The sequence below is a fragment of the Podarcis filfolensis genome (assembly GCF_964270895.1).
Source record: "Podarcis filfolensis genome assembly, chromosome: 10".
In the NCBI taxonomy this organism is placed as follows: Eukaryota; Metazoa; Chordata; class Lepidosauria; order Squamata; family Lacertidae; genus Podarcis; species Podarcis filfolensis.
This window is the reverse complement of record NC_139612.1, coordinates 8109483-8136980: the sequence shown is the minus strand read 5'-3', so window position 1 is coordinate 8136980 and position 27498 is coordinate 8109483. Positions and strand designations below refer to the sequence as shown.

Genomic DNA, 27498 nt, shown 5'->3' with positions numbered 1-27498 from the left:
CCTCCAGAGCAGAGTGGGGAGAGGTGTGGGGAGAAGGGGAAAGGGAAAGCCCTGTTGCACTGGCTTCCGCAAGCATGCTAGGTTAGTTGAATCCGGGCCTATGGGTTGTGTCCAACACTCGTCCTAGAATGATTGAAATGAACGGTCGTAAGGTAGTCATGTCTGTTAACTTCAATGGGTCTACAATGGACATCGCTGGGTGTTCACCACCATACAGCTTCTGCTGCAGGGGAAACTTGGTTGTGTTCCAAAGTGTGTTCTCAGGGCCAAGTTAAATGTGACACTTCTTCTCTTTTCTTTTGCAAAATGCAGCTGCACAACAAGTCTCAATTCACATTAGATTACAATGAGGCACAACAGGCCTAGTTAGTGCATTGTGCACACCCTGAAAGTTGTTGAGCTTTTTTCTACAAAAACACAATCTTTGTTGTTGAATTGTCTAAGATCCAGGACAAAGCGCCTCCTTGCGGAAGTTCCCATCCAGACGTCAATTCCGCCTTTGAAGTTCCGGGGAAATCCTGACATATGGCAGCCCTACCTAATGCACACCTCAGATTGCTTTGCAAATCAATGTGGGGAGGGTTCTCTCAAGGTAGAAAGTTTTTGAAAAACCATTAATTTAAAAGAAGGCTTCATATTTCACCTTTCTGAGGTAGATGAAGAGCATACAAATGTAATGTTTTCGAGCTCTCTTCTAGCATATTTCATTAATATCATGTTGTATTATTGCTTCCTTCAACCAGTACATTTGTTTCGATGCAGATATGTGGGTTACCAGGAAACATTCCTTGCGGTGTATCAGATTGTGGTGGGGCTTTATGCCGAGATAGCCGGGGAAACAGACATTGTGGCGGCCCAAACTGTAATGGAGCACTCCCTCTTTCTACAAATGCTATCAGAGAAGGACGTCAGACAGTCCTGTTGTTAAATAACTTGACCAACCAAATGCAAGGATCTGAAGAGAAGGTACCACATGTAACAGCAATCTTGTGTGTTTCAATGTAAACTTATTGAGCATAGCACATTTGAGCTACGAAAGGTTTTTACAAAATTTTAATTTTCCCCAAGATATGCCAGTATCTTATTATATCTACAGTATTGAAATGTAGGTCTTTGTATGCTACTACATTTTCGTTTTGTTATCTTACTTTGACTTTGTTTTCGTAGTGTTTGAAATGCATCCGTTTCTTTGTTGTAAGCCGCTTCTGAGCATGGTTGTTTTTTGTGGGAAAATGGCATACAAATAAAAATGAATGAACGACCCAACCCTTAGGCTCCTTAAGTGTGGCTTAGAGAGTTCCAGATTCAGATGGGCCCAGAAGTTACAAAAACAAATGGCGTTATTACACCCAATGGAACCATCTTATCAGTTAGGGGTGTGAGATGTAGAAACAGGTTTAGGAAATATGAATTTGCTTTGTCAGGGAAAGTTAAACTTAAAAGAGATCAGTTCATTATTTAAATATCTGTCTCCATATCTATCTACACTCACAGATTGAAAGCATAAGGAAAATGACTGGGGATACCAAAAAGAAAGCCTCGCTGATGGCTGAAGAGCTGGAGAAAAATAAAGACAAAATAGAAAGGGAAAGAGAAAGCATCAAAGAGCTCATCAAGAGATTGAAGAACTTTCTCTTAGGCAAGTATGCTCGAAACCCATTTTTTGATCCACCTGTCTTAGATATATCTGTTGTTGTTGTTTAGTCATTTAGTCGTGTCCGACTTTTCGTGACCCCATGGACCAGAGCACGCCAGGCACTCCTGTCTTCCACTGCCTCCCGCAGTTTGGTCAGACTCATGTTTGTAGTTTCGAGAACACTGTCCCACCATCTCGTCCTCTTTCGTCCCCTTCTCCTTGTGCCCTCCATCTTTCCCAGCATCAGGGTCTTTTCCAGGGAGTCTTCTCTTCTCATGAGGTGGCCAAAGTATTGGAGCCTCAGCTTCACGATCTGTCCTTCCAGTGAGCACTCAGGGCTGATTTCCTTAAGAATGGATACGTTTGATCTTCTTGCAGTCCATGGGACTCTCAAGAGTCTCCTCCAGCACCATAATTCAAAAGCATCAATTATTCGGCGATCAGCCTTCTTGATGGTCCAGCTCTCACTTCCATACATCACTACTGGGAAAACCATAGCTTTAACTATACGGACCTTTGTTGGCAAGGTGATGTCTCTGCTTTTTAAGATGCTGTCTAGGTTTGTCATTGCTTTTCTCCCAAGATATATCTGTATATTCATATTATATGTTAGACCAAGGATATTGGGACTTAAACTGTTCTTTCTCCACTTTTCCAAGAGGAGAGTGCCCCACCAGAAGACATAGAGAAAGTTGCAAACTATGTCCTGGGCCTCCAGTTGCCAGGGTCTCCCCAAGAGCTAAGCATGGTGCTCGACAAACTCAAGAGCCTCATGGCACACTGTGAGGTCTCCCCGACAGAGGTGAATGGGTTAAGTGAGCAAATGGAAGAGGCACAGGGACTATTGGCGAAAGCACAAGAAGCTGAGTAAGTACAAGATTGTCTTACTTTACAGTCCTGCCATTGGGTGGGAGGGGGGGACGCGGGTGGCGCTGTGGGTAAAACCTCAGCGCCTAGGACTTGCCGATCGCATGGTCGGCGGTTCGAATCCCCGCGGCGGGGTGAGCTCCCGTCGTTCGGTCCCAGCTCCTGCCCACCTAGCAGTTCAAAAGCACCCTTAAGTGCAAGAAGATAAATAGCTTTATAGTGGGAAGGTAAACGGCGTTCCGTGTGCTGCTCTGGTGCCGGTTCACCAGAGCAGCTTCATCACGCTGGCCACGTGACCCGGACGTGTCTGCGGACAGCGCTGGCTCCTGGCCTCTAGAGTGAGATGAGCGCACAACCCTAGAGTCTGTCAAGACTGGCCCGTACGGGCAGGGGTACCTTTACCTTTACCTTTATTGGGTGGGAGAGATTGGATGTGGCTAAGCAACTGCTATGCAAAGCCATGCTGCTTCCAGGCTGAATCGGAGATGAAGGATGAGATATACTCTGAGTCAAGAGTGGATTTCATGCTCTTTATTCAGCTCATAGGGAATAATGGTGAGGAGGAATGCAAGTTCCCCCAAAGTATCTGCTTTATATACATTATTTACACAATGGGCTGCACATGATTGGCTAATTCCGGAATTCTTCTGTAGGCTAATCAGGTTGTGGATTCACTTCCATCTGGAGCTGGATTGGGTGGCTCCTGCCAACCAATCATACTGCTGCATTGTTCTAGGACCAATCAGACTGCTGCATTCTGAATCCTATTGTTCTAGGACCAATCAGACTGCTGCATTTTGGATCCTATTGTTCTAGGACCAATCAGACTGCTGCATTTTGGATCCTATTCAACTCAGTACATAACAAAGGAGTAGCTTTTTCTCAATTGTCCCTTTCCCCATTCCACCTCCCCACTGACTGTAAGGGGAGCGAAATTAGCTATGCCAGCTCCAGGCCTGACATACTTTCAGTTCTGACTCTCGGGAATATCAGAGGAACAAGAGTGTTTTGGATCCTGTAAATCCAAGGGAGCCCCATCCTGCGCCCTCAACGTGCCCATGGAACTCCCTGCTTTGGGCCCTACCACCAGGGGTACATGTACTCCAGTGAGTTTTCCACTGGTATATTGGGTGGTCCTTCATGGACATAAATGCTGTGCTTATGGCCCAGTCAGTTGAACAGCATTTATGCCACCCCCAACAATCTCTCAGGTAGCCTTTGGCTAACTTTTGGACCACTGTGTTGTGTCTGTGATTTGGAAACTATCCGTAAATCATAGAAAATTGTATATCTGTCTGCCTTTGTTTTACATTCTGAAGTGCATTTTCAGCCTCACAATGGGTAGACCGATGTGAACTAAGTCATCTAAACATTCTATAAATGTACTCTTATACTAATGTTCTTGCCTCTTTCTTTCGTCCTCTATTTTTATTGTAAGCTCCTTGGGGCAAAAACCTATTGTTTGTTAGAGAGGTGTGTGTGTGTGTTTGTGTGTGTTGCATATCAATATCTAACCGTCTATATCTCAGTGCCGTTTTTATACTTCTGAAGATCTGGGTTTTTTTATTACCTAGGAAAGTAGCAAAAGGTCTCCCAACACCTGATGAATTGATAAGCAGCTTGAAAGACATTGAAAATATTCAACGGCAAACCAGAGATGACTTTGCAAAGTTAAATGGAACAACAGAAGAAACCAAAACAAAAATCGCAAAGGTATCCTCTCTCCAGTTAACTTTCATCACAGACTTTTCAAAAGCCAGTAAGAGAATGTGCCAACAAGAGAATTTCACTAACATTTATTTTCTTAGGCTTCCAGTTCTTCATTCAGTTGGCTTCAACCCATTATCAAAGCAGTCTGTGGGTTTTTCTTTTTAATAAGTTATTGATGTATTGCATCAGTGTATTCCGATCAGCTTCTACAAAATTGCTCTTGTTCTTTTTGCCACGTGTTTTCACATATTTCTGTCTTAAAGCGGGGAGGGCAGAATGAAGCTGCCAAGTATTTTCCGCTTTCAAAAGACTCCCTTTATCACAGTTATTTCTCTGAACTTTGAACTCCAGCATAGTCGTGGGGTGGACCAGGTGCCAACTCCCACATGGCTCCTGTTGATTAAGCCCTACCATTCCCACTTTGGAGCTTATTCCTGTCTCAACTTTGTGGCCCATATCAGTCAGGTGGGTGGGAATAGCCTGGTGGAATGAGTTGCTTAGATAACAAGGTTCCTTCCCAAACTGGTGCTGACAGAGGAAAAGAATTTTTTATACCAGGACAGTTTTATATGTGCCCCTCCATAAGTCTGTTCTATCCCATTTCTACATAAATCTGTGATTTTTGTATTTTAAAAATCCTTCACCGTCAGGTACCAGGTTGGGTTATAACAATTTTAAAATGCATTTTTTAAAAAGCATGCCAGCTTTTATGATACATCCCCCCATGCCCTGTTAATTTATTTATTAACTTGCTAACTTGATTTGCTTTTTAAACAATGTACCTCCCATCCACACTAGATTATAGCTATGGAATCCTTGCTTAGTCTGTTTTGTGCATCTGAAGGAGCAGACCCATTGAAATCACTGGCCCTAAGTACCGTATTTTTTGCTCTATAAGACTCACTTTTTCCCTCCTAAAAAGTAAGGGGAAATGTGTGTGCGTCTTATGGAGCGAATGCAGGCTGCGCAGCTATCACAGAAGCCAGAACAGCAAGAGGGATTGCTGCTTTCACTGCGCAGCGATCCCTCTTGCTGTTCTGGCTTCTGAGATTCAGAATATTTTTTTTCTTGTTTTCCTCCTCCAAAAACTAGGTGCGTCTTGTGGTCTGGTGCATCTTATAGAGCGAAAAATACGGTAACTTAAGCCCATTGATTTCAGTTGGTCTCCTCAAAAATTGTCTCATTGGGTAATGAGTTACAAGTATCCCTTTGATTGCATGATGATTCTTCTGCAGGCTGCGAACCAAATGAACAAGACGGATGATGAATTAGTGGACTTTTCAGAAAAGCAGTCAGAGCTGGAAGATGAAATCGCTTCCTTGAAGACAAAATTGCAGATGAGCAGGGGCCAAGTCACCAATGCTAAATCAGAGGCTGAAAAAGCACAGAATCAAGCTATAGCGACTAATACGGTAATACTGTAAGCTCACAATTTAGGCAGGGGTTATGTTCTGAAAATCCCACCTAAAGAACACACAAAATTGAAATCACTGGGCCTTCACACTGGCAACTGTGTTAAAAAACCAGACAAATGCTACAGTTAAAGGCACTGAATTACTCTACATGCAGATCACCAGCAAACCTAGGCTGAAGGAAATTTAAAAAGTCAATGACCTCAAGCTGTTGCAAATCTCCGATATCACGAGTTCAACACAAGCATAGTCTCAGTATGGGATTGACTAGAATCAACCATATCATGACATGTCAAATGGAGGGGCTCATTTTGTGGCTAAAATGGGGGCGGGGATTGACATTTCAATTGGCCTTAAGCCAATATATTGTCCTATCTCTAACACCATTTTGGTTTGTTGCAGATAAAATATTTTAATCAATTCATGAAGTAGGCAAATATACTATTGGCTCAAGCATCCCTTGTTTAATCCCTAGTGGAACAAAATAACTGCAAAAGCTGGGATACCATATTTGAGTAGAGTACAACCAATCACATGCTATAATAATCTCAACCTGTTATCATGGTGGCAGAGAACAGGAAAGGAATAGAATCTACACCTGCCACTGACCTTGCAAACAAGCCAGGACCCCTGCAAGAATAAAATGTTAGCTGTGTGCCATTAAGCCACTTTAATTTCATTCAGATTCTGATTGACCTGAGATCTTTACTCTCTGTGTTGGAATTCACAAGAATAAAAGTCAGAAGGGTATTCTGTTTTGTTTTGAATGTATGTATAATAACAGCATTAATGAAGTCTGAAGGTGAAAGTCAAATAGTATAGATGGACTCTCCCTCTTTCTTAACATGCTGGATTACTTATTGAGATTTATTTATTTATTTTTACTGCCAGAAATAGTATGTTTATTTTTCTTCCATAGTGGTATTTTTTCTTCAGTGACAATGTTTATTTTTTGGCCATAAAAATTGTTACTTAATTAAACCTTTAAAAAGCAAGCTAGAAAAACCAGACAACTAAATTGCGTAGCAGAGGTATAAAAAACAACAACACTTTTCATTGGGAAATATTGTCATTACAGGAATTTGCTAATCTTAAAAAAGAATATGCCGGTTTACAAGAAAAGCTCAAAGCCAAAGGTCTTCCTTTGGAAACCTTAGAGAAACTGAATCAGTTGAAAAATGAGGCTGAAAAACTGGCTAAAGAGACTGAAAAGAAAATGAAAAGAATAGCAGGTATATATATTGCATTTACATACCCATTCAATGATTCTTGCATGTTCCTCAGTGAATTATCGGGGGTCCCTCAATGAGAATATCAGGAGTGGTGGAAAAACATCCCAGAAATATAGCTTGTCTTCCACCACTGGTCTTTTCCTACACGGCCACAGAGAATGTTCTGGGTCAGGGGTAGGGAGACTCCACGCTTGTGCAATATATTGAGATGCACCAATACGAGCCAGGTACAAAATAGTGGCTCAGTGGAGAAAGCCAATTACAGTGGTACCTTGGTTTAAGAACAACTTAGTTTATGAAAAACTTGGATTAGGTTTGTGAACTTTGCCTTGGAAGCAGAACATGTTCCGCTTCCTGTTGAGTGTGTTCCATTTGTAAATAGAGTCCCCCGCTGCTATGGGAAAGCACACCTTGGTTTAAGAACCCTTTGGTTTAAGAACGGACTTCCGGAACGGATTAAGTTTGTAAACCAAAGTAGCACTGTACTTACTGTTAGAATTTCTGCTCCATGATTGCAGTCATGGGATTTTTGTCTATTACATGACAGTATATGTTTTGAAGGGACGCGGGTGGCGCTGTGGGTAAAAGCCTCAGTGCCTAGGACTTGCCGATCGAAAGGTCGGCGGTTCGAATCCCCGTGGCGGGGTGCGCTCCTGTCGCTCGGTCCCAGCGCCTGCCAACCTAGTAGTTCAAAAGCACCCCCAGGTGCAAGTAGATAAATAGGGACTGCTTACTAGCGGGAAGGTAAACGGCGTTCCGTGTGCTGCACTGGCTCATCAGATGCAACTTGTCACACTAGCCACGTGACCCGGAAGTGTCTGCGGACAGCGCTGGCTCCTGGCCTATAGAGTGAGATGAGCGCACAACCCTAGAGTCTGTCAAGACTGGCCCGTATGGGCAGGGGTACCTTTACCTTTTACCTATATGTTTTGACTTCACGGAGTGGGAAGTGACGGAGACAAGGTGTTTGTGTTACTGTGTTCCGTGAAGTGGGACTATTGTCCTTTGTTCTTTCTCTCTTTGCTGTCTGATGCTAGAGAGAGTGGGAGCCATGTTGCAGTGCTCCTTGTGTTATATGTAAATAAAGTAGATTAGCCAAAATGCTGAGTTGCTGAGGTCTGTTAACGCAACTGCACAAACTCTGTAGATCCCTAAGTGTGCCATTGTCTGTTGGCATCAGTCGCTGTGATGTTTGGGCTGAAGAAAGCTTTTGAAGCTCCCAAACGAAAGAGCAGGAGGGAGAGAACATGCTAGTCTTCTTATGTCCTCAGATCAGAGTGTCTGCTAACCGTGGGAGGGAAGCGGGTGTGGAAGACAGGACTGCGAAATGAAAAGGAACTGTAGCTGCATTATTCCGCCTCCCTCCTTGCACCAGGAGATTTAAAGGCCCATATCCGGTGTCTGGATTGCAAGATGGCAGCTGTAATGCAGAGATTCCTTGACTGCCAAGCCAAAATGAAAAATAGGTCTTTCAAAGAAGAAAGTTTGGAAACTCAGTTTTTTTGGGGGGCAGTGATTTACAAGGATTTTACTTACTTAATTGTACGTAACCACCTGCTGTTTTCTTTTTTTAATTTCAGATTTAGAAAATAAGATACAGGAGCTGAACCGGATTAAACAAAACAAGGCTGATCAGCTGAGACAACTGGAAGATCAAGTCACAGCTATCAAAGATGAGATTATGCAGCAGTCAAATAAATTTGCTATTTGCAAAAGTTAAGAGTCTAATAATCGTAACAATATAACTGTAAATGAACAAAGAGCTTTCCACGACCGCTTTGTAATGATGAACAGTTTATAAATTGTATAATTATAACATCTAAGGTGATGTTGTGTGGCTTTCTGTGATTGTCCTTGACCTTTATGGGGGTTGGTACTTTGCAGGGATGAGGTACACTACAGTATATGGTGCTTTGCTGCTATACCAGGCACCTCCAAACTCGGCCCTCCAGATGTTTTGGGACTACAACCCCCATCATCCCTAGCTAACAGGACCAGTGGCCAGGGATGATGGGAATTGTAGTCCCAAAAACATCTGGACGGCTGAGTTTGGGGATGCCTCTACTACACCGTTATTTAGAAACTTAAGGATAGTTTTCTTCTCACACACTAGGGGGCAGCAGGACACTTTAAAATGTTCATCTAGGAATGACTTAAAAGCATATTATTATTTCCTTTTTTAAAAAGTAAATTATCACACAAGAGGAGCCTGCTGGATCAGGCCACTGGCCCATCTAGTACAGCATCTGTTCTCACAGTGGCCAACCAGATGCCTGTGAGATGCCTGCAAGCTGGACATAAGCTGAACAGCAGATTAGCAATTTAGGACATTTCACTCTTTTAGCACAAATTAATGGCATGTTGTTGTTGTTTAGTCGTTTAGTCATGTCTGACTCTTCGTGACCCCATGGACCAGAGCACGCCAGGCACTTCTGTCTTCCACTGCCTCCCGCAGCTTGGTCAAACTCATGCTGCTAGCTTCGAGAACACTGTCCAACCATCTTGTCCTCTGCCATCCCCTTCTCCTTGTGCCCTCCATCTTTCCCAACATCAGGGTCTTTTCCAGGGAGTCTTCTCTTCTCATGAGGTGGCCACAGTATTGGAGCCTCAGCTTCACTATCTGTCCTTCCAGTGAGCACTCAGGGCTGATTTCCTTAAGAATGGATAGGTTTGATCTTCTTGCAGTCCATGGGACTCTCAAGAGTCTCCTCCAACACCATAATTCAAAAGCATCAATTTTTCAGCGATCAGCCTTCTTTATGGTCCAGCTCACTTCCATACATCACTACTGGGAAAACCATAGCTTTAACTATACGGACCTTTGTTGGCAAGGTGATGCCTCTGCTTTTTAGGATGCTGTCTAGGTTTGTCATTGCTTTTCTCCCAAGAAGCAGGCGTCTTTTAATTTCGTGGCTGCTGTCACCATCTGCAGTGATCATGGAGCCCAAGAAAGTAAAATCCCTCACTGCCTCCATTTCTTCCCCTTCTATTTGCCAGGAGGTGATGGGACCAGTGGCCATGATCTTCGTTTTTTTGATGCTGAGCTTCAAGCCATATTTTGCACTCTCTTCTTTCACCAGAGTGCTACTTGTAAAGGTATTTTACCTGTTTAAGCCCCACAGCAAGCATAGCAAATCATCCAGATGTTGATGAACTACATATCCCATCATTCCTGGCTATTGGCCATGGTGGAAAAGGTAGATGGGAGTTGGGTCAACCTCTGCCCTACAGCATGTCCAGTTGTGCAATCAGTACCAAGATCAATTAACAGCAGAAGCAGAGCAATAGTCATCAAATGGAAACTATAGAAGCATTTTATGAATTGTCAGCTGAACTTAGCTACGTGCAAGGAAATGGCTAATTTGGCCCATCCCAATGGGCTACATTCTCCTGTTCATTTATTCACCCAAATAGGGATGGCCAGACATTCATCAATATTGAAATTCTGATGGCATGTGCTCCATCACTTGTAGGAAGTGGTTTATAACTTGAGCATACATCTTGCATGCTTGATATTTGCTGATTTCCTTCCATCCATCTTTGTTCTGGTGTGATTTGATTATGCTAATCTGGTATGTCATACATAAATCGGGCAATGTCATGCATACGAGTGGTAGCCTATGTGGCGCCCTCTAGAGGCTGTGAACTACAACACTCATTATTCTGGAGCATTGGCCCTGCTACCTAGGGTTGAGGGGAGTTGTCTCCACCCCCATCGTTTTACCCGGACACTGAGGTCCAGCACCGAGGGCCTTCTGGTGGTTCCCTCACTGCGAGAAGCCAAGTTACAGGGAACCAGGCAGAGGGCCTTCTCAGTAGTGGCGCCCTCCCCGTGGAACGCCCTCCCACCGGATGTCAAAGAGAAAAACAACTACCAAACTTTTAGAAGACATCTGAAGGCAGCCCTGTTTAGGGAAGCTTTTAATGTTTGATGTATTGGAGTATTTTAATATTTTTTTTGGAAGCCGTCCAGAGTGGCAGGAGAAGCACAGCCAGATAGGCGGGGTATAAATAATAAATTATTATTATTATTATTATTATTATTATTATTATTATTATTATTATTATCCACAATATCTGTTGGGTACCTGATGTAGACAGATTACACATGCAATCCAAATTACACTTCGTTTCAAATGGCCAGAGTGGGTTATGAGGGTGCCAGGCCTAAACTCCACAACATGTGATTTTTTTAATCACATTGAGTAACATGTAAAACAGCCCATCAGCTCTCATGCTCATACTAAGACAATTATCCTTTCTTTGTTTCCAAATGCCTCATTGCTTGGAATACGGTCAGCCATACTACAAAGGCTACCACTATCTGAAATTCACCCACAACTGAAAACAGATGTATTTCCAGCTCAAGGGATGAAAAAACTCATTTGCACCACATACTAATGCTGACAGCTAGGGCTTCTGTTTAGCTGCATCTAATAGTGACAAATGTTTTTCTAATAAATCTGCCATTTAATCTAGTACAATGTCTTAAAACGGCATTTATATGCACTTTGGAAGAGTATACAGTATATTTTAAGTTAATACTGTATTGCAGAGGACTCAAAACATCAACAGCGATTGAGTTTCTATTTGAGAGTAAGAAGATATGGTTATGGACTCCTTCCCTGGAGGTTCTTAAGCAGAAGTTGGATAGCCTCCTGTCATGGATGCTTTAGCTGAGATTCCTTCATTGCCGGGGGTTGGACTAGATGACCTTTGGGTCCCTTCCATCTCTATGGTTCTACAGTATATGTGGCTAAAACATTTGTGGAGTGGGATTTTGTTTGTTTGCATGACAAAATCTCAGTCCAGGTTATATCCCTAACTAGTTAGATTAGTTGATTGATCCCATAGGAATTAGATTCATCTTTTCTTTTTTAATTTATTTAATCATTTTTTCTATACAAACAACCACAAAAGACACTACAACAAAAACCATAATAACAATGATAACACAATTTGACAACTCAGATTTAAATATACTGATATACTTATGACTTTTAACAATATTTTCCCACCTCTCTCTCCTCCCACTTCCCCCCACTTATCGCTTAAATATTCATTCCAGATTTCTTCATATTTATCCATTCTTAATTTGTGTCGACATGCAATTTGTTCATATGTAGCTAATCTGTCCATATTATCAATCCATGTGCTCAATGGAATTAGATTCATCTTGTCACTGAGACATTAATTTTCCCATGGAAGCCAATTTTGCTTTTAATAACTGCACCTGGACCTAACCCAAAACCAATTCACAAATCATGGTTGGGCTAGAAACACAGGAAACCATGCTATTCCATGTCAGGTTTTATGTACATATAACCTAATATTGTCTAGTCTGATTTGCAGTGGTCACCAGGGTCTTATACCGATGCTTTTCACACCAGCGGCTCCTACCTTATTCCTAGAGGTGCCAGGGACTGAAACCCAGAGCTCATACAACTCAAGCATGGGTTAGGTAAAGGTAAAGGGACCCCTGACCGTTAGGTCCAGTCGTGGCTGACTCTGGGGTTGCGGCGCTCATCTCGCTTTATTGGCCGAGGGAGCCGGCGTACAGCTTCCGGGTCCTGTGGCCAGCATGACTAAGCCGCTTCTGGCAAACCAGAGCAGCGCACGGAAACGCCGTTTACCTTCCCGCCGGAGTGGTACCTATTTATCTACTTGCGCTTTGAGGTGCTTTCGAACTGCTAGGTTGGCTGGAGCAGGGGCCGAGCAACGGAAGCTCACCCCGTTGCGGGGATTCGAACTGCCGACCTTCTGATCTGCAAGTCCTAGGCTCTGTGGTTTAACCCACAGCGCCACCTGCGTCCCTCAAGCATGGGTTGCCAGTTGGCAAAATGATGCTTCTGTAAGGTAACTGTCTTGTCCTTTGCTATTGTGTAGAAATTCACTGCAAATGCACTCTGCTCGATGAGGCCTGGGAATTCTGCACAGAGTAGCAACTAACTGCAGCCACACTACGCCACCATGACTGTTCTCCACGAGTCGCCTCTTGTGGCCTTTCATTGCATCTGGAAATGGCATCTTCCAGTTGCTTCTGAAACTATTTGTTGTTGTTGTTTAGTCGTTTAGTCGTGTCCGACTCTTCGTGACCCCATGGACCAGAGCACGCCAGGCACTTCTGTCTTCCACTGCCTCCCGCAGTTTAGTCAGACTCATGTTTGTAGCTTCGAAGACACTATCCAACCATCTCGTCCTCTGTCGTCCCCTTCTCCTTGTGCCCTCCATCTTTCCCAACATCAGGGTCTTTTCCAGGGAGTCTTCTCTTCTCATGAGGTGGCCAAAGTATTGGAGCCTCAGCTTCACGATCTGTCCTTCCAGTGAGCACTCAGGGCTGATTTCCTTAAGAATGGATAGGTTTGATCTTCTTGCAGTCCATGGGACTCTCAAGAGTCTCCTCCAGCACCATAATTCAAAAGCATCAATTCTTCGACGATCAGCCTTCTTTATGGTCCAGCTCTCACTTCCATACATCACTACTGGGAAAACCATAGCTTTTACTATACGGACCTTTAAAAACCCAGAAACAAAACTGATTAAAACCAACCCCAAAGTTAAGCTTTTTTTCTTCTCAACTCAGAATAATTTATGTCACTGAGAGGTTGGAATTTCCTGTGGGATGGGAAATCTGTGTCCTGTTCTGCCTCTTGTTCTGACTTGGCTGATAATTTGAAATCATTACCATAGCTTTCGACTTGTTTAAAAAATGCCCCATTGACAGTAATGGTTTCCAGCCGACAGATTTTGTTCATAGATTATCAAATCACCACATGTAGAATTCAGGAGGTTACAACAGTTTCATTCCTCCAACTACAAGCTATAACACTGGGAATGTTGTCTGAAACATTCCTAAATAGCTAGTAAGCCAAGAGTTTGATCCAGAAAAGATAAAACGCTCACAGCACAGCATGGTGGTTTTATGAGCTGAGATAGTATTATTTGTCTCATCTTAAGTCAGAGAAGGGAATTTATAGCAGGCATGGGCATACATTAAATTAAATGTAAAAGTATTCTAATTATATGTCCCCCAGGGCAATGGACAGACAATATGCATTTGTTGTGAAGGCAGTGGAACAAAAGAATTGATTACATCTAATAAAGCATTCTCAGCACAGGAATGCAAAATATGTGTGGTTTCAACTTTACTGCATTTCTCCCTATTTAAAAATATTAGTCTACAAGGATCCCTTACAAGCTACACATTTGGACAGTAATTCAAGACCAGCCATGCTTTGCAGTTCTGTCTACATGCAACACATTTACTGACATACCTATTCAGAACTGAGTCTTACTTAATTCAATGGGACTTACTTCCAGCTAAATGGGGCTAAGATTGCAGCCTTAAATTACTGATTAAATCAATTAAAGCTATGGTTGATGGATCAGCAATGACAAATTTGAATCAGTGGGGCTGTGAATTAAGGTCACATGTTTATTCTGTATGGCTATTTTGTTTCTACTGTTACAATAAAAACAAGAAATTTTGAACTTTACAGACACAAGCAGAGAGTGCCTAGCACTGCCTAGGAATTTTTAGAACCCCCAAAATATTGAGATGCTTTAAAATGGATAGTGTGCTTTGTGAGTTTGGGCCCGTCACACTACATATCACTTGAAGTCACACTCAAATCGCTTTTTGGTCTTCCATCTTGATTCAAAATGGCACCTGGCACCCAAACATCAGTAAAGACCCTCCCACCCCCACATTGGAAACCCTCCTGCTGAGTTTGGGAAAAATATTCAGGAGGTGGCCAAACCTATGCAAAAAAACAGCTGCAATAAGGCCCAAGTCATGTTTTGGTCAGCCATCTTGATTCAAAATGGTGCCTGGCACCCAAACGTTGATATAGACGTCTACCTCAGGAACCCCTATGCCAATTTTGGTGACAATAAGTCAAGAGGCGGCCAAACCTATGTAGAATATTGGTTAAGAGACCTTTAAAAAAATTTGTATATCTTTCTGTGAGCGAACAAGTGGAGGAAAAATGTTAACTTGGTCAATTATTTTTAGCTAGAAAACTTTTAAAGGGCAAGTTTTTGTTTTGAGATGATGACTTTCACGTTTCCAATTAATTGGAGGAAAGTGAGATTGAGACTCTACTCAATCTACTTTTTATACTCTTTATGGAAGAACTTCTGTATGCTTTGCTGGAGTGGCATTTACATGTTTGAGGCTTTACCATAATTCATATCGAAACAAAAGTAAGTTAACTAGAATAAATGGTAGCAAATAAAGAATACATTGCAACAGAAGAATGAAATTGCCATGGTTGTTTTTTAGGCTTGTTAGGGAAGGGATGCAGGTATAAAATTAAAAGGCTAATCTGCCTATGTCCCAAGGACACTGAATGACAGTTAAGAAACCTTGGGGTTTCTGTTTTGTTTTAAAGGATTTTAAAGACTTGAGATGCAATCTTATACATACTTACCTGGAAGTAAGTCCTGTTGATCTAAGCAGCTCTTACTTCTAAAAAGACATGCATAGGATTAAACGTAATTCAACCCATAGTGTCATGTATTCTAAGAACTTATATGCAGGAAAAAATTGACAAGCAGTAAAAGGCTTGTCATGTGAAGCGAAGAATGTCGTCTTCCAAGCACTGGACTGGGGTGCATTGGGTTAGATTATATGCTCTTCATTAGACTGAGTTGATCAGAGAGAAAAATATACTGCATGGCTCAGCTGTTCCTGTCATGGCTGAATTTGCTGTACTGTGCATGTGGAGGTGGGCAGCCGAATCAGCACCCAGAACTCTTCATGTTGTTTTACCTATCAAACTAGGTTCTTCATATCCCAGCCAATGAAACAAGGAAAATTAGAGTGTTAAAGGTAAAGGTAAAGGACCCCTGACAGTTAAGTCCAGTCGCGAACAACTCTGGGGTTGCGGCGCTCATCTCGCTTTACTGGCCGAGGGAGCCGACATTTGACCGCAGACAGTTTTTCTGGGTCATGTGGCCAGCATGACTAAGCTGCTTCTGACGAAACCAGAGCAGTGCACGAAAACGCCGTTTACCTTCCCGCCGGAGCGGTACCTATTTACCTACTTGCACTTTGATGTTCTTTCGAACTGCTAGGTTGGCAGGAGCTGGGAATGAACAACCCTGTTGCGGGGATTTGAACTGCCGACCTTCCGAGCAGCAAGCCCTAGGCTCTGTGGTTTAGACCACAGCACTACCCACGTCCCTTAATATCCCAGCCGATGAAACAAGAAAAATTAGAGTGTTACTTTCTGGAAATAAACGAGAGGAAGACAGAGATGGAATGCATTCTAAGTATAGTACAGTGGTACCTCGGGTTACAAACGCTTTGGGTTACAAACACTTCAGGTTACAGACTCCGCTAATCCAGAAGTAGTACCTCGGGTTGAGAACTTTACTTCAGGATGAGAACAGAAATCGTGCAGTGGTGGTGCAGCAGCAGCAGGAGGCCCCATTAGTTAAAGTGGTAGCTCAGGTTAAGAACAGTTTCCGGTTAAGAATGGACCTCCGGAATGAATTAAGTTCTTAACCAGAGGTACCACTGTATATTTTTACAGTTATATTATAACCCTAACTCTTAAATAGGGCCACTACAATCTGGAGTGCCTTCTATTTATTCAAGTGTAATGTACTTTTTTGATAGTAGCAGCAGTGATGATGATGATGACTGTTCCTTCCTTGCCATACTCCTACCATGTTCTGTGGCTAATACGAGTTATGAACCTGCAAAGAGGCAATTCTCACAAGAGCGAAAACAGATTGGTCTCAAAATATAGGCATGTCCTGGCTCAGTTTCACCCTGTATGTTCAGACTTTACCTTGGGGCACATAGGCCATTTTCACCACTGATACTACTCCCCTCACAATCAGTTTCCTTCCGTTTCCCTGCAGTTTTCCTCCAAAGGTCAAGTGCTCTCTTTCTTGAGATCACCTTGTTAAAGAGAGAGCAAACAACAGCCTGGCTATCTGCCTCTCCTCTCCTCAGAAGCAAGGCTGTGTGCTGGTTGGATCCAAAGCTATTTCTTCTTTCAGTAAGTGCAGATGGGATATTTTGCCTTTAAATTAGGGCTTTCTGGATCAAGTTAGCCGTATTGATTTGTATGCTGTTGGTGGATTATTGTCATTGCCTTGTTGGGCTGTGTATGTGAAAAGGGGAGCCATACCAGGGTAAAGGCGTCTTCTTCTGTTTGTCCCCGTGTCAGTTTCAGTTTACAGTGGTACCTTGGGTTAAGTACTTGATTCATTCCGGAGGTCCGTACTTAACCTGAAACTGTTCTTAACCTGAAGCACCACTTTAGTTAATGGGGCCTCCTGCTGCTGCTGCGCCGCCGGAGCACGATTTATGTTCTCATCCTGAAGTAAAGTTCTTAACTCGAGGTACTATTTCTGGGTTAGCGGAGTCTGTAACCTGAAGCGTATGTAACCCGAGGTACCACTGTATTGGTTAATTTTTCTAGTAAGGCTGTTTCCCATACTATTTGGTACCATTGGTCCATGCTTACTCCTGACAGGTCTCTCCAGTGTCTGGTTATGGTGTTTCTGGCTGCTGAAAGTAGGTGGGTTATGAGTGCTTTGTGGTGTAAATGGGCATTGTTGTCTTGGAAGATGCTTAGTTTGTAAAAATGTTACATGGAAAAAAATACGAGAAACATTACACATACCTCTGTAAAACAAGAAAATCTTTAACAAAATAATAATAATTAGGGCTTTCTGAATTATCCTTCAGAAGCCTAAAATATTGTGAAGGCACACTTTGAACAGATTGTCTGGATAAGCCAAGGTACGTACACATACGTGTGTGTGTGTGTGTGTGTGTGTGTGTGTGTGTGTGTGTGTGTGACTGACTGCAAGCTTTGTTCTATAAAACATTCTCATGCCCTTCCAGGTGACCTAATGCTTTTGAGACCTCCTGGACTGTATTTTAAACACCTGGTGTCAGCTATCTTGGGAGTTCTTTCACATGCAATAACTCTCAGAATTCACAACCTACATTTATTATTTTCTCAATTATAAATCTTTCCCCTCCCTCTTAATTTCCAGAAAGCCTCAATAGTCACAGCAGGAGGGGAATGCTTTCATCTTGCATAACGGCTTTACTTACCAACATTTATTTACCAGCGGACCACTTTTCCCTCGGTAATACCCTAACCTCGCTGCCTAATGATTAAACCCATATGCCTCTTTCTGGAGCCTGGAGAGCTTAATAATTAGGTCAGGGGAGTGGGAGGAAAAGTTGAGGAGTGGTTTGCTAGACCCCACTCCTACCCCTGCAATGCCGTTCCCAGATTGATTGATGAGGCAGCAAGAAACTTTTAAACATTGCGATAATAAATTCCCTCTCCCAATCACGTCTCCTCCTGCCCCCACGCAAAGTGCAGGGAAAAGAAGAAAACATGTGCAATACTCTGGAAGGATTTCCAGCAACGCTGTTCACAGCAGCTTGTGTTTACATTCAGATCTCTAAAACATGAATGTTTGGGTATTCAGAAGTGGGTTGATGTCCCCCCTAAACCACCTCAACATCTAAATCTCTCCGCTACCTGTGACAAACCGGCTGCCATATTTGTCCCGGGCAGCATTATTCGGAATATATTTCAGACTTTCCTTTGTCACTGGTGTTTACGTATAAATTATTGGGATGCTGCTCAGCGCCAGAGCATATGCTTTGCACCAAAAGTTTCCAAGTTTGTTGCGGGAAACAACAAACATTTTTGTACATTCAGTTTGTACAAACACAACACACACACACTACATACGCAATGTTTCTGTTATAAATTCATAGTAAATCAACCGTACATCGGATTTACACCGGTCCACTTTTATTTTGCTCCATGAAGGAAGGACCATCAAAGGGGGACGGTTTGATACAGGACGGCCATAATCCCTTAACCGTACCAACACGTACTCAGGAGCCCTGCCCAGTTGGCATGGCAACCTTGATGGTCCCAGACAGAAGACCATCAAGGACACAACGGACTTGCATATGGGAGTGGATTCAACACGGACTGGAACAAAGGACAATGATCAGATCTTCCCTCTGGGGGCAGGAAACTGCCAACTCCCCTTTGTCTTCTGGAAATGATTCATGGGGAGGGGGAAAGGGGGAACCAGCCAGGGGACAAGACACTCAGGTTACTTCCACAACTCCTCCCTCAACCCCTCCTTTTTGTGATGTGTCAATGATGTAGTCTTGATGTAGTTGTGATGTAGTTCTAGGGGTGTAGCTTAGGGGATTGTTGTTGTTTTGTTGTTTAGTCGTGTCCGACTCTTCATGACCCTATGGACCAGAGCACGCCAGGCACTTCTGTCTTCCACTGCCTCCCACAGTTTGGTCAAGCTCATGCTGGTAACTTCGAGAACACTATCCAACCATCTTGTCCTCTGCCGTCCCTTTCTCCTTGTACCCTCCATCTTTCCCAACATCAGGGTCTTTTCCAGGGAGTCTTCTCTTCTCATGAGGTGGCCAAAGTATTGGAGCCTCAGCTTCACGATCTGTCCTTCCAGTGAGCACTCAGGGCTGATTTCCTTAAGAATGGATAGGTTTGTTCTTCTTGCAGTCCATGGGACTCTCATATACTAATCCCTCTCTCTTGGGGGATTAGTAGCTAATAAAAGTTGGGGTCTTCTTTTGTTCGGGACTTTCATCTTGCTTCATCTTGTTGTGCGTGGGAGTCCTGTCGTGACAGTTTTCAATAAAGGCCAAGCCTACAGGCTGCTGTTTTGCTCCAAATTGTCCTGGTTGGTGTCTTTGTCTTTTTGTCCAAGGGAGCCCTCGGATTCCTCTGTTAACAAATTCAATCCCTGACAACTCCAGGCAGGGCAGAGAGAGAATTTTGTCTGACACCCTGGATAGCCACTGCCAGTTGGCATTGATCAAGGAGAAGTAACCTGTGGTCCTTCAGTTGTTATGGCATTTGACCTCTCAGCAGCCCCAAGCATGGACAAGAGTTAGGGCTGATGGGGGTTGTGGTTCGAGGACCCGATCCCCGCCCCCAAAGTGGAATGAATACACAAGGACACGTGATATAAGGTTAATGGGCAAGAAAAGGCCACAACTTTATTGATTACAGCAAGTGAAAAGGTATTGGCTTAGGCATTGGATTACGTCAGCTGACTCCACCCCCTCAGAGAGGGGTGAGTCTGAAACAAGGGGGGTTTATTCACCAGTAGGTGGAGCCTGTTGATACTAATCCAACTCTATAGGCTCTCCCCTGATGTCACCGAGGGTCGTGCCATGGCCTCCCGCCAAGCAGGCATCGGACAGAATACATGACCGCCAGATTCCTTTAACGGAATACCCAAAAATTGAAGGCATAGGCGATGGCCACACCTAGCCCTTCGACACTACGACACATTATTCCAATGCCTAACCTACCCACCAATACCACGAAAGTTGTGACGATTGCTACGAGGTAGGCGAAAAAACCAAAAAGCCTAATGCCAAATGGAAAAATTCCTACCAGGCCCCCTGGACAACCAGGGCGACCAACCTAAGGTCCATAGCAAGGCCAAGGGAAACTAAGCCCTGAGCTCAAAGGGAGTGGAGGGTGGGTGAATCGTGACGGGATGACGAAGAGTGAGGCTGAGGAGGGGCTGGCGCCGCCGTATTAAGGCTGCTATACACGCCCCCTCGGAGGCACCTGGTTGGGTGCATGCCGATGGGCGTGGGCCCCAGCCAGGTAAGTGGGAGGCAGGGGGCTAACGCCCCCTGCTAGAGGCGGGGCTCGGGCTCCCACCCACAACCACTCCCCTCTCTTCAGGAGGAGAGTCTTTGTAGTTCCACAACATCTGGGAAGCCGGAGCTTCTCCATCACTGGTGTAGGCCATACTGACTGGACTAGAGGGCCTCTGACTGCATATAAGGCTGCTTTCTATGTTTTGTCCAGCAATCTTTACAGCAGTTGCCTAATTTTGTGAACCCAACTAGTGATAACAGTGTGTAGTTTTGCGAAAATAGACTCTGTGTGTTAACATTTATGCCATATCTTAAAAACAAAAAAATTATTGTTTTTGTACAGCCTACTTCATCAGATCATCTGACCAACTGCACTGCCGTCCACAGAAGCTAGTTCTTGTTCTAGTTTTTAATGTGCCACAAGACTTTTACTTTTTCTGCAGACTCTGGAAGCTGCATACACAGAGCTGCTGTACGTACTAAGCTAGCTGCAAATTTATTGACTTGACATGTTGCTCCATGCATCATAGCGACTCTTATCTGTGGACTAATATGCAAACTATGCAAGAAAGATATTGGTGGTTGTGACAGACTCCAGTTGGTGGGCCTCATACAAGGGAGTCTGAAACAGTGTGATTTCAAGTCTTGAAGCACCATGTGTCACCCAAAAAGATTACCACCACTCAGGCCCAGTTCCCTGCTGGGAACAGAAAGCTAGATTATTAGGGACACAACCAAGCTGGAAACCTTCTGACTTCCTGCTTTGTATGTACAAGCAGCCTTCACTCATGTGACTGCAATCTGAAGTAGCATTGTCCAGACACATGTTTTCCACCCTAGCTGCTCTTTGTGCAAATAAAGCCTCAGTTAGGTTAGATGTGAGACAAAATGAGGCTGTTCTCTCACCATTAGAAATGTTTCTAACCCCATTTATACTTCTAATTCATAATTTTATCAAATTTATTTTTATAGTCTGGATAGACAGTGGTACCTCGGGTTACATACGCTTCAGGTTACAGACTCCGCTAACCCAGAAATAGTACCTTGGGTTAAGAACTTTGCTTCAGGATGAGAACAGAAATCGCGCAGCAGCGGCGCAGCGGCAACAGGAGGCCCCATTAGCTAAAGTGGTGCTCCAGGTTAAGAACAGTTTCAGGTTAAGAACGGACCTCCGGAACAAATTAAGTACTTAACCCGAGGTATCACTGTATAGACACTGACTTCTTGTATTTGCATAATCAAATAAAAGTGTTTTTTCCTAGCAGGAGTTCACATATTTTGACTGAGTGACAAGTCATCAGATGCAAATAGTGAGTGGTGTATGAGAATTCCAGTACATTTTTTAAAAAGATCCTGTGTGTTAAATCATACTCTAATGCTGCAACCCTATGCAAGTTTACCGAGAAGGCCTCGTTGTAGTCAATGGCACTTACTCCCAAGCATAGAATCATAGAATTGTAGAGTCAGAAGGGATCCCAACGGTCATCTAGTTCAACACCCTTCAAATGCAGGAATCTCAACTAAAGCTTCCATGACAAATGGCCATCCAGTCTCTGGATCCTGTTCACATGTACATGTCTCTCACAATTGCGGGTGGTGCTGTGGGTTAAACCACAGAGCCTAGGACTTGCCGATCAGAACGTCGGCAGTTCGAATCCCCGCAACGGGGTGAGCTCCCGTTGCTCGGTCCCTGCTCCTGCCAACCTAGCAGTTCGAAAGCAGGTCAAAGTGCAAGTAGACAAATAGGTACCGCTCCAGTGGGAAGGTAAACGGCATTTCCATGCGCTGCTCTGGTTTGCCAGAAGCGGCTTAGTCCTGCTGGCCACATGACCCGGCTCCCTCAGCCAATAAAGCAAGATGAGCGCCGCAACCCCAGAGTAGGCCACGACTGGACCTAATGGTCAGGGGTCCCTTTACCTTTTGGACAAGCATAAAATGGTTCTTGCATGTACAATAAAGCATAATGTGTTTGCTGTTTTTAATCCTTTTCGCAACCCTTTCAAATTGTTTCCAGCCGGTCCCGGAGAAGCCCCCGATTCAGTTGTTCACAGGCACACCCAGGGACCACCTGAATTGAACTCAGTGGTTGTGGACCAGTTTGGGAAGCCCTGACTTAAAGGGTTAAGTAGCCTTGGCTCCCTGTGAGTTTGAAGAGCCTCCAGCCATTTCCTCATGACTCACCTCTCTCAAATGTGGGTGGCCTAATCAGTGGGTGGCTGCCCTTCCCCCCCAGGCTATAAACATCTCCAGGACATAAACTGTATCCAACAGGCAGACCCATCTCTCAGTGCTTTTGGGGGGGGGGTGTTGCATTCTCTTGCCATGGGCAGAAGGGGGGGCGGGCGGGAAGAGATGCTAGATCAGGTTTTCTAAGCAAGATGTTGGCAAGTCCTCAAGCTCACACATTGCCTAAACTGTGGTTACAAAAATGGTAGGGTTGCAAATTTCAAGATATTGATCAGCACAATAATCAGTTAAAGATTTAATAAGGAGTACACACCAGCTAAGTGGCCATATCAGTAGATTTATGGGACCTGTGTCCCAGGTTGTTTTTCACAAACAGCATTAAAAGTCACACACAGAGTGAAGGTAGCTGTGTTGACCCATAAGCAAGATGCTAAAGACCGTAATAGAGCAATACCTTTGTATGATATTTTGGTTAGCATAATAAAGGTACTCCCCCAGTAATATAAAATTTGGAACATTAAATGCACCTTTCAGACGTTTTTTGTCATTTGTGCTTGCATGGAAATTACTGGGGCACAGTTCTGAATGCAAAAAAATACAGTTTAAATCAATTTAAGGCTGTATAAAAGGTAGGTTTCTACTGACAAGAAGAGACAAGGGTTGCGTTATCAACTAATTTGTCGAAATACACCTTATTCTTGATTAGATTATCTGCCATGTATTCAAGATAAAGGTATTAGCTACAACACTTTATGGAATTTTTGTGCTGGACAGGGCTAGAATACTAGACTCTCATGCCTTTCCTACCTCAGCACCCCACACACCAACCCAATAATCCACAATACTGCCTGTGACAAACACAGAACAGATCATAAACCTTCAGCGTAATGCCTACAGATGGTAAGGTCAATGTTGCACGTAATTCTACAAAGCACCCTGTGATTTAAAAAAACCAACAACCCATAGTCCTCAGAGACCAAGCCATTCAATCAATGCAACAGATGCTCTATTTCATGATCAATTTGGCCCAAACTAATTGTGAATGAAAAGTTCAAAAACTCAAACCTTCAGGACAACATAGAGATAGATAAAACTTTATTCACATTAGCCAATGGCCATAGCAACAGTAAAATATATTTTATAAGGAACAGTTAAAATGTCCTTTTTCAGAACTTCTTCAGGTTGGATGTCAAAAAACAAAACAAAACATGGATGGCATGATATTGGAGCTCAAAACTCTGCAGTTTGTTACAGACTTGACATGAAGTACATAGGAGGTAATAAGTACGTATACTCAGGCTACAATCCAAATACACACCTGGAAGTAAGCCCCATTGAACTCAGTGGGACTTACTATTGAGTAAAGATGGGTAGGTTAGTGATGTGAGTTATTGTCACTTATAACATACCTCAGGGGGTAGCTAGACTTCAGCCTTACAGGAGCAACATTGCCTTTTACTAGAACTCTGAGTTCCACCAACCAGATTCAGGTGCAAAATATTTAATTAATTAAAATAATTTTAAAATAATTAAAGAATTCTCAGTCTAGGAACTAGTTCTGAGTACCAGAACTAAACTGAATAGCAAGTTTCCAATTCTTCCACACAAAAATCCACTCTTTGTTACATCATGCATTTTCCCCATGCCTGGTCTTCAAATCACCAATGTAACTTGAGATAAGGGTTTGTTTTGTTGTTGCCTTTGTTAAATGGGGTGAAAAATCCTTGCCTGTCTACTTCAAATCACCCAGAGATCTACCAGTAGATCACCAGTAGGTCTACTCACCAGTAGATTTACTCACCAGTAGATCTACTCACCCCTGCCATTGATAGTTACTATAGACAACTATGACTTACATGGAACCCAAAACATTTTGTCTATCAATAGCTTTCACATATATTTGGTAAGAGGAAACAGCTTGTTTCACTTATATCAGTAAACTGCTACCAACACAGAGGTTTTTTGGATGGGTGGGAATCAGGGATTGAAACTGCATCGTTTAAGGAAATTTCTGATGGAATTGTTAACATTTTAAAATGCTTCTAGGTCCCAGTCGGTGTGGAATACAAAATCATATTCGATCTAAGTAAATCCAGATGTTTTGTGACTAGTATTTCATTTCTTCACAGCATCCCTGCGAGGTAGGTTAGGCGGAGAGCAGCAATTGACCCAGGGTCGCCAAGTGAGTGGGAATTTGAAACCTGGTCCTCCTAAATCGTGCTCCCAAACGCTAACTGATAACCCAAAACTCACATTGCCTTCTAGAGTTCTGGAGGTCCTCTGTTACAGCTATGGAGCAACCGATGAGCATACCAAAGTCAAGTCCCGAGTCTAAATATTTGCAGCAGAAATAACCTGAAGGCGCTAAGCTCTTTGCCCGACTGTAAAGTAAACAACTGTCATAATGGTGCTTCGGCGCGCAGACAAAGGACAGAAGTTCCTGTGCAACCCTCGAGGGTCTCTTTGCAGGAGCTCTCCCTAATGTTGCCCTGCCCGGATTGCAGCCTCACCGACCCTCCCTCTAGCGCCTGCGTAGTGGAGCCTCCCTCTCTCTAGGGCAAGAGGAGATTCCTTTCTCCCAGTGTCAGATTTGCATCCCGGCTGGAAGGAAGGAGCAGAAAAGGGTAAGGAGATAAAACTGCATGCCTTGCTGCCTTTGCTGTGGGAGATAAAAACCCTGCAACTTACTCTTTTTCCTCTCCCTTTTGCAGAAAGAAAGGTGAAATCCGGGTGGCTGTTTTGTTCTCCTCTTTTCTTTCCTGGCAGAAGTAATGAGATGGGGCTTCTCCAGGTGCATCTTTGCTGTTTCCTAGGTAATTAAACATTATTGTTTAATGTTGTTATGAACTGCCTTCTTGTTTTAAGCGGTCGGTGTGTATTCCCTGTTCCTCAAGCTGAGAAGAACTTTGTTAGTCCCGGAGCAGAACTTTTGTTTTTCATTCAAACCATCCCGTTTTAACAAATTTCAGATGTGCGGCAGCAACAAAAGGGGCTGCAGCACGAACTTTTGCAAGCGATGGCATTTGCCCAAGTACTTAGAAAACTCCCTTGTTGCAATTTAACCATCACCCCCCTCCTCTCCTTTCTCGCTACCCTTATCTCTTCCCCTTCCTCTCCCTAGAGATTGCAAGCTCATTGCAGGCATAGACCGGTTTTCTAGCTACATCCGCCTTTATGTTACTCATGTCTTATGAACGATCAAGCGGGCTGTTTGCTCCGAAAGTTCCTTGCAGCTGTAAGGATGCGCTGGAAGTTGGGGCATTTGCATGGCTAAGGCTGCAATCCTGCGCCCACTTACATGGGAGCAAGCCAGACTTACTTTCGAGGAAGTGCGCGTGGGATCAGCTGGCAATCAAAGAGTTGGAGAGTTGGCAGGGACCCTAAGGGTCATGTAGTCCAACCCCCCTGCAATGCAGGAATGCACGTTGATGTGGGAGTACGTTTTACGGAACCTCATGGGTTTACTTCCGTGTAAACCTGCATAGGATGAGGCTGCAAAAAGGCTCGGGATGTAAGGCTGAAGTTCCAACTCCCACCTGGGAGTAAGTCCCATTGAATCCACTAGGGCAGGCACCCCCAAACTCGGCCCTCCAGATGTTTTGGGACTACAGTTCCCATCATCCCTGACCACTGGTCCTGTTAGGGATGATGGGAGTTGTAGTCCCAAAACATCTGGAGGGCCGAGTTTGGGGGTGTATGTGCCTGCGCTGGGGCTTACTTCCCATAGGATAGCACTGTATAAGGCTTCGATCCTGTGCGCATTCTTCATGGTGCAAGTCCCATCAAACACAGTGGCATTTACTTCCGAGTAAACGGGCATCGGACTGCGCTTTACATAAGTTACATTTTTTTTTTTGCCTGCATTTTCGCAGTGGCTCATAGCCCACTCCGTCCTGAAAGATGCTAAGAACCGATTTTTAAAGTAGCCTGTGAACAATTCAGGCAAACTCAGACCTTTAAAAGAATCCCCACAACCCCAACGAACACGCTGATAGAGATAGATCCACACCTCTGGGGAGTGCAGAAAAGTCCCCAGTAGTTTTTATTTTGATTATACATTTTGTGGTTATATATTCTGATTTTGTTCTGTGAACCGAGAGAGAGAGAGAGAGAGAGAGTAACCCAACCCGGTTTATGCCGCGATTCCTATACATCCCATGCTGCAAACCCCATTGAAAGCAAATTGGCTCGCGTTCCTTGAGCATCAGCTTGCTTGGCTGGCTTGCAGCCGTGTAGACAAGCGCGAAGCCTGGGAATCCAAAACGCCGCTGAACTCAGCGAGGAGGACGACGCCCGTGGGCGCGTTCGTGAGAATGGCGCGACACCCGAGTCGCGGGGAAACGCAAGCGCCTCGTCTGCTGCTCAAGCCTCTGTTAGCAAAGTGAAATGATGCCCTGGTGGTTCTTGGAACCGCTTCAGCCTCCAGAAACCCTGTGCGCACGCACACACACACACCCTACCATAGCGCATTCCTAGGTTGGTCTACTCGGAAGCAAGGCCCGCCGCGGCGTGCTTGCTCCCAGGTAAGCGCCCAGAGGCCTTGGCTCTCCGCTCCGCCTTCTTCGCGCTCTTCCTCGCCGCCGCCCCTGCTTTGCGTGCGCTCAGCTCCCCAGAGGGAGAAGCGGCCCGGCGTGGATTTGGGAAGAGTCGTCGCCTGGCGCCATATGGCTTTCCTTGCCCGCTTGTTCTCCGCCGCTGGAGAGTCTCCGTCGCTGGGCGAGGAGGGGAGGGAATGGCGCCGGCTCCGTGAGGGGGAAATTGGCGGGAACTTCTTCCCCCTCCGCCAGCCGCGTTTTC

General features: G+C 44.1%; 2 protein-coding genes and 1 long non-coding RNA gene across 9 annotated transcripts in view; 2 read left to right on the top strand and 1 right to left on the bottom strand.

The window, feature by feature from the left end:
• LAMB4 (laminin subunit beta 4) overlaps window positions 1-8680 on the top strand; it is a 71855-nt gene extending 63175 nt beyond the window's left edge. For 4 of the 5 annotated variants that reach the window (XM_083574891.1, XM_083574892.1, XM_083574890.1 and 1 more), the window contains 7 exons: window positions 763-966; window positions 1495-1639; window positions 2296-2503; window positions 4078-4216; window positions 5449-5625; window positions 6704-6857; window positions 8438-8680. In XM_083574891.1, the coding sequence (XP_083431017.1) occupies window positions 763-966; window positions 1495-1639; window positions 2296-2503; window positions 4078-4216; window positions 5449-5625; window positions 6704-6857; window positions 8438-8577 (1167 nt within the window). In that variant the 3' untranslated portion in view covers window positions 8578-8680. Of the gene's footprint in view, window positions 1-762; window positions 967-1494; window positions 1640-2295; window positions 2504-4054; window positions 4217-5448; window positions 5626-6703; window positions 6858-8437 lie in introns of those variants that run through there. The other variant, XM_083574893.1, reaches the window with a different exon arrangement.
• A 6076-nt stretch (window positions 8681-14756) lies between these two features.
• Window positions 14757-27266, bottom strand: LOC310744254. Of its 2 annotated transcripts, XR_014539453.1 has the most exons (4): window positions 27162-27266; window positions 25390-25510; window positions 15290-15327; window positions 14757-14771 (listed from the first exon to the last, which is right to left on the bottom strand). It is a non-coding gene; the product is annotated as an uncharacterized lncRNA (long non-coding RNA). The 2 variants fall into 2 exon arrangements; XR_014539454.1 differs by lacking the exons at window positions 14757-14771; window positions 15290-15327 and adding an exon at window positions 25202-25302.
• The window catches only part of LAMB1 (laminin subunit beta 1), a 55236-nt gene continuing 53024 nt past the window's right edge, over window positions 25287-27498 (top strand). The window contains exons 1-2 of one of the 2 annotated variants that reach the window (XM_083574897.1): window positions 25287-25325; window positions 25413-25514. In XM_083574897.1, coding sequence (XP_083431023.1) covers window positions 25478-25514 — 37 coding nt within the window. In that variant the 5' untranslated portion in view covers window positions 25287-25325; window positions 25413-25477. Of the gene's footprint in view, window positions 25326-25412; window positions 25515-27141; window positions 27225-27498 lie in introns of those variants that run through there. The other variant, XM_083574898.1, reaches the window with a different exon arrangement.